Below are 9,145 nucleotides of genomic sequence, written 5' to 3'. Positions count from 1 at the left end.
AGGTCGCACAAGGTCTTACCTGGTGGTTTGTTGTAAAATACTGGCGTTGGATTCACTTTTGCAGAGCACTCGTCAGACTGAGCGAAATCTTCCTCCTGTGACTGGCTGAAGTAGCCTTCACTTGCCTGTCCAAAAAAAAAAAAAACCCAACCACTAAAGACTCCATCCAAACATAAAACAAAATTAAGGCTTCAGTGAACAATGTCTTCTCAAAGGTTAATTAACTGCCTTGCTGCTCCTATCACGCCTATATCATTACAGAACATGGTTTGTTGCCATCTAGTGGCCCAGTAAATAAATGGCCTAATTAGTTCAGTAAACACAGAGAGCAGTGAGGCATATTTATTATGCTTGCTGTAGAAGAAGAAAACGAATTCAAAATCTAAAGGTTAGTTCTGGGCTAACATTCAAATAGGCACAAATTAGGACTGCAATGAGAAAAAGTGCTGAGGGCTGAAAACACTGTATCAATTCATATATATGCTGCACTGACCTGAGTCCCTTCTTTGAGCAGTGTGTCTCCATTGGTCATCAGCAGTTGGCTGTCGTCCAGCTCCTGGCTGTCAGAACCTGAGGCATGCTGCAGGGCCTGCTGGTAGCTCAGGGTCATCTGGTGTGGCCCAGCCACGTCCACCAAGCTGGAGGGGTCATCCTCTGGCCCGGGGCAGAAGGTGGTGTCTGGCGTCTCATCGAAACTGAGCAGGGGCTGGGGCAGGTTGGGGGATGAAGCGGCCTGCAGAGGCTCTGGAGCATCGCCCATCAGATCCATAATGTGTGTGGCCTGGGACGGGGCGGTGGCGGGGGGTGGGCCACTCTCCCACAGGTCCAGGAGACTGTCCTCTGAGGGGTCTGTGGAACGAGCCTGAGGGGCCACACTCTGAACAGGTTTGTTCGGGCTGGACTCCTGCACTGGTGCTCGCTCTGGAGACTCAGGGACTGCAGGAGAGCGCAGGACATTCATAGATATATTACATTTGTGGTACTATACACTGCCTGTGAAGAGTTTGGCTTCTTTTTAAATTTTCAGTGTTACTTTCCAAACAACCCTTTATAGTACAAGTGCCTGTATACAGACACACAGTTCAAATTAAATATTAGTTTCATAGTTTTAACCTAATAATTTATAGTAGTTATTAAATAGGGAGTCTTAAGATCATTAAGTCTTAATATTATGGATAAGTCTGCAGTTTATGGGGTTATGTAAGAACAAATGCCTGCAAAGATTATATTCATGTAAAACATCTATTTGCTAAAAGTGAATCACACAAAAAAAATGTTCCTTGAGGTAATAATGAATTGACAGTTTTTCTTCTCCCCTAACATTTGTTAAAGAAAAACTCCCCCAAATGAAAAATTAAACCAACACTACCTCCATTATAAACATGTCTATTCGCATCCCGCAGTGCTTCTACAGTAGTCTCTAGAACAGGATTTTCCTGTTTAAAGACCAGAAAGAACCCTGAAAGAATCTGATTATTTGTCTTAAAAGTGGGAGGAACTCTAGAAAAACACTTTACAGGGAGAAAAAGTGATTTGGGGTGAATTTCTGGGGGCAGTTTTTATGAATTTATTTATTCATTTACTCATTTATTTATTTATTGCTAGATTGCTACACAGAAAGAAGAGAGCCCACCTGGCTATGTAGATAATTTACCTCACTTTGGCTCTTGCCACTTTTGTTGTATTTATTACTCTTCAGATCAGCGGCTAGGCTAGCAATCAGCATTGGTTGAGAACGGTAGAGATTCCTAATGCTTGTCCGCTTTTATGTAATGAATTTTGGTGAGAGAGCACTGGTGAACGGAAACGTGAAAATTATACAAAATTATGACGCAATTCTGCACTCCAGAGCACTACAAATCACGAAAAATATACCACATGCTAGTTTTAGGCCAAATGCTTCTTTACAAGCTCATACTAAAAATCTTTTGGAATAAAGGTGTTTCGAACAGCTGAAAGGTTTGAGTACTGACGAATGTTGACATTACAAAAACTTGTTACTTGTTAGTACTACTTACCTTCAGTTACTGCTCATGCTCATTTGCATTTAAAACATTTTGAAAAGCCCCCAGATCTTTAGAACAATATTCTGTCTCGCTTATGATGACAGCTCAATGCACACACTGAGCTCTGTAGTCCATGTATTTTGTGAATCTTTTATCAAACATCTGCAGAATATTTCTAGGTTACCACCCAAAATAACAGTCAATCTGTAGTGTTTAGTTTATTTTCCTTCATCTTGAGGGAGCGCTGATGGCCTTATAAAAGATATTTACTGGCATGAGTCCTTCCTGCTCTGATAATGAGCAGTAATCTAAGTCTCAGTGGAGCACTTTACCACAGGACACCAAACTGTGCAGCCGGGGCATGCAAATAAGAGCCGAGAAAGCCAGTGAGCTGTGAAGGCAAATGAAGCCTCGGCAAACAAATGAGTCCCAGGCCGTGTCATTTAGGCCTGTTTGCTGGAGAGAGATGATCGGAGGGGAGGGGAGCAATAACATCCTCCCAGCTGTGGAGCTTATTAAGCAGACTGGAGGCTGCTTCATATGTCCTGGAGAGTCTCCACAAACTAATCAACCCAGCCTCAGGAGGCCATGGTGAGATTTTTACATCAACTGCTAAAGCACCTAAAATGTTGAATACTTAAGATGTCTTTATTATAATCAACAAATATATTTGGTATTCCAGACTCGTACATCTATCTGTGGTGATATGCTTAGACTTTTTCTTGAAACTGTTAGAGCTGGTGCTGTCCAGGGGATTGGATCTCTGCTCTACATTGCTGTTGGCTTCTTTAGTTTCTGGGTTATTGCCTTTTTTATTGAAAAACAAACAATATCCAACCCCTACAAGCAGGAGGCAGTATGTTCCAGGGGAGACACAAAAATGATGATGCTGAGAGTGTAATATAGCATTTTGTTGATACAGCTGTTTTTACCACAGTTGGACTACGTTAAAATAAGAGTAATATAACACTAGATCTGCACAGAAGGTTAGTTTTTACCACTACAAAGGGATAAGAAAGTTCATGTGAAAAAGCTGCCCTCTGATATTAATATTGGAATAATGTGATCAGTGTTACTGATTCTGCCTATCCTAAGACATATTTTCTAACCTTGCACAGCTTAAAGCCATCAGGAACAGGAAGTAGTGGTGCACCTTTCAGTAGTGATGCACCAATACAGGCGTTGTGGGGCAATGATGATATTTGATCTTTTTGATATTTTAATATTTATTATTTAATATTTATTTTTCATGCACATGTCTGCCAAAACTGATCACATAAACATTTATAAAGTGCAGAAACTGAGATAAAATCTACTGGTATTAGCATTACTTACAAATGTCATACTTATTTGTAGAGGTAAATTTGTGCAGTCAAATGGATAAAATGCAGATACTTTAGTAAAGTAGCCCATCACCACCTAAACATTTTACTGTTCTAGTGTACAATAAAAATGATTAAAATATGGGTCAAATCTAAACATCTGTTCTGTTCTTCTTTGAAGTAAACATCTGCCAATAAAAATACACTATGTTGCCAGAAGTATTCGGTCATCTGCCTTCACGCACATATGAAATTGAGTGAGATCCCATTCTGAATCCATAGGGTTGAATATGATGTCGGCCCTTTGCAGCTATAACAGCTTCAACTCAACGGGGAAGGCTTTCCATAAGGGTTATGAGTGTGTTTATGGCATTTATGAGATCAGACACTGATGTTGGATGAGGCCTGGCCCGCAGTCTCCGCTCTAATACATCCCAAAGGTGTTCTATCGGGATGAGGTCAAGATGCTGTGCAGGCCAGTCAAGTTCTTCCACACCAAATTCGTTCGTTCATCCATGTCTTTATGGACCTTGCTTTGTGCAGTGGTGCGCAGTCATGTTGGAACAGGAAGGGGCCATCGCCATACTGTTCCCACAATGTTGGGAGCATGAAATTGCCCAAAGTCTCAGCCCCATACCATAATCCCCCCTCCACCAAACTTTACATTTGGCACAATGCAGTCAGACAATGTTGTAAGGCTTGGATGCAGATGCTCGGCCTTGGAAACTCATTCCATGAAGCTCTCTATGCTGTTCTTGAGCTTATCTGAAGGCCACATGAAGTTTGGAGGTCTGTAGCGATTGACTCTGCAAAAAGTTATCGACCTCTGCGCATTATGCGCCTCAGCATCCACTGACCCCCCTCTGTCATTTTATATGGCCTACCACTTCATGGCTGAGTTGCTGTCATTCCTAATCGCTTCCACTTTTTTATAATACCACTGAAAGTTGACTGTGGAATATTTTGTAGTGAGGAAATTTCACAACTGGACTTGCACACATGGCAAATGTTTGTTGCCATGTGAAGCAGTCTGCATGCATACTTGGTTTTATACACCTGTGGTCATGGAAGTGATTGGAACACCTGAATTCAATGATTTGGATGGGCGAATGAATACTTTTGGAAATATAGTGTATGATTCCGATATCATGGTGCATCCCTATTTTTAAGGCATAAAATCCTGATGTTGTTCGATTAGTTGGCAAAAAACAATCACAATTACACAATTTTCTTCTTACACCAAATATGGTAGACCAGCCAAGACATGTCTGATGTCTTAAGTTTGGAATTGCAGCTACGAGGATGATGTAGCTAAGTAATGAAAGCTTACAGCCACTGATAAGCACTGTTAGGGTTCCCACTTTTTCCCACCAGGACAAAAACCACTTATATGCACATCAGCTGTTGCTCAAGAAACATCTTTTGAAAAAAAAAAAAGAAGATGCACAACTACAAACAACTTTTACATGGAACTCAACAATACATCCCCTGATGATCCTTAACTAACTGATCAACCAGTCATCATTTGATTACAACTTTAAACAATACATGCTGCAGGAAGATGGTTAATATAGCCTCTTTGTACCAGGCTTTCCAACACAGGGTCCATATATCGGCCCACATGTCCAAACTACACAATCCAAACTACAGCAGGTATAAATGGACACTAAAACGGGGCGTTAGCAGTTGAAAATATGCTAAAATATGTAAGAAAGAATATGCTAAAATATTGTGATGGCTTAATGGACTAACTTTACACTTTTCCAGGACTTCACTAATGTTTCCAGACATCAGTTTTCTTATTTTCCATGACCGCATAACTAGTCTACACATTTCCAGGTTTTCCAGGATGTGTGGGAACCCTGCACTGTGCAAACTGCATGCATAAGTCATTACTCAATTGCCCCAAAGTCTGTAATCCAAAACAGACTTGCTTGTGTAGTTTCCATCACTGTATAACATACACTGTAGCAGCTTGCATTTATGCATGCATTAATTGCATGATGCTACATAATTGGATAATTGGGGGCCTCATGACCTTGTAGCTTGGCTGCATTGGGATAAGGGGAAAACTGTGTGGGATTTTTCACTAATGTCCTTTAAAGTGAACTCTCTTGGTGGCCTTACCCCACTCCTTACAGCTGGTGTCCTCTTTATCTTCCTGAATGGCGATTTTAGGAATTGGTGTGGGGAACACAGCTGCCATGTCTGGGATGCCTTCAGCAGAGTCATCTGAGACATCAAAGGGAGAGTGAACTTTTAGTGCAAGGACACGAGACAATAACATCGCCCCACAAATGGCATTACAAACGCACCAGTCACAATATTACCATAGTGCTGAAGAGGATGATTACAAACAGTCTGCACAGCACACCAAGTATTCACAACAGCAGCAAGCAAGTGTATTCTGTCACAATGTCTCCGGCCCCTTTTAGCGCCAGCACAAGTCAAATGTGCCAGAAGAGAAAGCTGTAAAATACATGCAGAAAAATGCTCCTGGAGAAGTACAAGGAAAAGCCAGAATGTGGGGGAAAATACTGATTTACTAAGAACAAATGTACACTCACAAAATCAACATTCCATTCATGCAGGTGCTGCTTCACACAGCAGAAATGTGAAAAAGTAGGTAGCACCAAAGTGAGTGATTCTCACAGTATTCTAAAGAACCAAGGAATAACATGCTCAAATGGATTTGTTGCATCAATTTTTGGCATAAAATATACAGTGATAGACTGTTAAATTCTGATATTATGCTTGTATCTGGCTAATTTCAAAGTTATTGAGGGAAAAACACAATGTATTAATGATGGATTGTTGATGTTCTGTTGTAGAACCTTGTGTTTCCTACAGACTACATTTAGAAATCTGGTAATAAGTCATAAGTAAGAAAGTCATAAGTAAGAAACACAAGACTCTAATAAGAAATAATGGCGCCAAAGTTTCCAAAAATGTCCATGCAAACAGACTGTGATATGATGTCTCCACAATGTTCCAGCTCCATGTTTAATCAAAAGAAAAACATTAATTTGCACTGGCATCACACTCAAAACAACCCTCAGTTGTAGCACGCATGTAAAATTCACGTGTCCATGTCCAAGCACCAAAATGCAGAAAAACAAATTGCTGTGAAAACCTGACATAATAGATGATGGAAACAAACTGACCATGATTATGGAACACAGTATCACAATACATAAACCAACAGATCACTTTCAGGAAAGGTGCCAACCACGATGATAACTATTGATCTTATTTTACATTAGGTACACTACTGTTCAGGAGTTTGGAATAATCTGTCATGATAATAATTTGTGTTATTCATATACAATAACAACATATAAAGGGTTTCATTCCAAAAAACATTCTAGACTAGGATTTTTTGTCATGATATCTATTGTTAGCAGTGGGTTTTTACATACAAGAAATATCAAAGCTATATTATTATTAATCTTTGCCAGAAAAATACACATTTTCCACTATACATCAGCTGTTCTTCTTTTCAGAAAACTTACACTTAAAACCGTTACAAATATTTTATATACAGTGTATATCAAAATATTATAAATTAGTCGCCAAAGCTTTTTTCGATACTTTATTTAATATTTAAAGTTTTTAGGAACAATAAGAAGTTATTCATTGATAATACTGCTGCATTTACATCTTTATAGATTTCTTGCCAAGTTATCTACATTAAGATTTGATCACCACTTTCCAGATATGAATTTGGTTATACAGTCATTTTAGAACCCCCTACTGCTCTGCATACATGTGAAACCTTATTTCTTTTATCAGCTTTCAATGAAATACCCAACCTACAAAGGTTTAGAGTACTAGAATCATATTAGAGCCATTCATACGTTTATCTGCAACAAAACAATGTACACTACTGAAAACAGTGATTCCAGACTTTTGAGCAATAGTGCAAGTCCTGTAAAAGAATAGGTCTTAGTAACTGTGACAAAATTCAACAAGTTTGTGCATGTTTGTTGGGGCCAGTAGGGGCTGCTGTTTTACGTCACAGTGAACACAACACTGCCTGGTGAACTCGAAGAACACCAGGTGAACTCACAGAGGTCACATACACAGTAACAGTTACAACACAAGGCCCACAGCACACAAGCTGGAGGGTGCGGAGAGCACAAATGCAGGCAGAGCTGCAATACACACACACTCACAGGTCAGGAGGACACGGGGGGGAAGCGCAAAGGCCCACACCATCCGTCACAGGAAGCGTGGCAAAAGGAGGGAAAGCAAGGGGAACATTGTAAGATTCAACAGGAAACTGGACTTCCTGTTCTACGAAATCAACTTCTGATGCCAAAGTATGCCAGTGTCTCTGTATATGAGGGAGGGGATGTCTGATTCTGTAGTATCAATACATCTGATACTGTCATTACATAGAAATACAGATACTGGATGTACCAGTTCATCCATCGTGGGTAAATGGTTACAAACAGAATCTTTCGAAACCAAAAATCCTGAGGCTGGGCCATCTAAAAGTCAAGTGGCCCCTGTCGAAAATAGAACAGTGAGAAAATGCAGCTGTGAGTACCCACTGCAAGACTTAAAGTGTGTGAGAACTGAAAACATACAACTAATGTTTGGTATATGTACTGAGTCCTGTCAAATTAAGTTAACCATTTACGCCATCACTCAGAGACTAAATATAGCCAGTATGCATCTAAAAGTATGCATCTAAAATTTAAATGAGCCAAACGAAATGATCATTTTTCCTCACTTCAGTCAGCACTCTCATTGGGTCAGAAACAAAATAGGTTGGCTAAATCTACTGGAGGGCCGCAGAAGCTTCTGTGGTCAGGTGCAACTTGGACGCATTCTGCACATTCTGCATATTATGCATGAAACAGGCGTAGGGGTCTAAATATGTAGTCTATGGACATGTTCATGCTAAAACACAAAATGCATTTCTATCTCTCATACATAAATATTTGATGGAGAATTGAACAGAAAGTGGGAGGAAATATTGGATGTCTGGCTGATTACATAATCACACACATTCAGTTTACTAAAGTTTGAACAATAATTTTCTCCACTTTTAAAAATCCAGCATAAAGTTGTAGCAGTGTCTCAATGGCAGCACATAGTGATTCGGTGAAGACTTGGGTCTTAAAAATGTACTAACAGAATAACACTATACAAAATATGCCTTAATGTAGCCACAATATGTGCTTGCAATTCACATTACTGTTTCCCAAATTCTTATTTTCTTAGCTGGAGTAAAATAACACCCTTGCAAGAAGTTTTACTCAGACAATGAACATATTTCTTCATTGCTGAACTGTTTTTTGCAGTTTGCAGACCTCTGTGAAGAATGAGTAAATTAAATGTTAGTTTAAGAAGCATTGTGAGCTATATTGTGGTCACATCAAAGTACATTTTGTTCTCATATGTATATCTGGCAACAAGGGTTTTCTTTGACCAGCATTTTTAATGTATTTTGTTTAAAGGATGTGTACTGAATTTGAAACAGAAAAAAAGACTATAAAAATATATAAAAATAGGCCTAGCACTTATTTTTTATGATTTTAATGATTTACCACCAGTACTTTGATAAGTATAATAAGTAAGTATTGATAAGTTGATAAGTTAATTGATAAGTATAATGTTACAATAATAGGTTGATCAATAGGCAGATACAGGCTTTGACTGGACCCTTTAGTCTAGACAAATGCAAAGACTTTTAAACTATTTTTACTGATGTCTACATACCAATATTCACTGTAAAAATCACAAAGCGCTCCCTTTTTATGTGTACAAGAAGTTTCATAGGTAGTGATATCTGTATCATTATCAGTA

At 39.2% G+C, this 9,145-nt stretch overlaps 1 protein-coding gene across 3 annotated transcripts in view; it reads right to left on the bottom strand.

Annotated features, from left to right (window-relative positions):
• dbn1 (drebrin 1) overlaps nt 1-9,145 on the bottom strand; it is an 82,747-nt gene that overhangs the window by 3,087 nt on the left and 70,515 nt on the right. For 2 of the 3 annotated variants that reach the window (XM_017704295.2, XM_017704297.2), the window contains 3 exons: nt 5,456-5,560; nt 494-936; nt 20-125 (listed from right to left, as the gene is read on the bottom strand). In XM_017704295.2, coding sequence (XP_017559784.1) covers nt 20-125; nt 494-936; nt 5,456-5,560 — 654 coding nt within the window. The remainder of the gene's footprint in view (nt 1-19; nt 126-493; nt 937-5,455; nt 5,561-9,145) is intronic. The other variant, XM_017704296.2, reaches the window with a different exon arrangement.

The sequence above is a fragment of the Pygocentrus nattereri genome, chromosome 16 (genome assembly GCF_015220715.1).
Source record: "Pygocentrus nattereri isolate fPygNat1 chromosome 16, fPygNat1.pri, whole genome shotgun sequence".
NCBI classification, from domain to species: Eukaryota; Metazoa; Chordata; class Actinopteri; order Characiformes; family Serrasalmidae; genus Pygocentrus; species Pygocentrus nattereri.
This window is presented reverse-complemented; position numbering and strand designations above follow the sequence as displayed.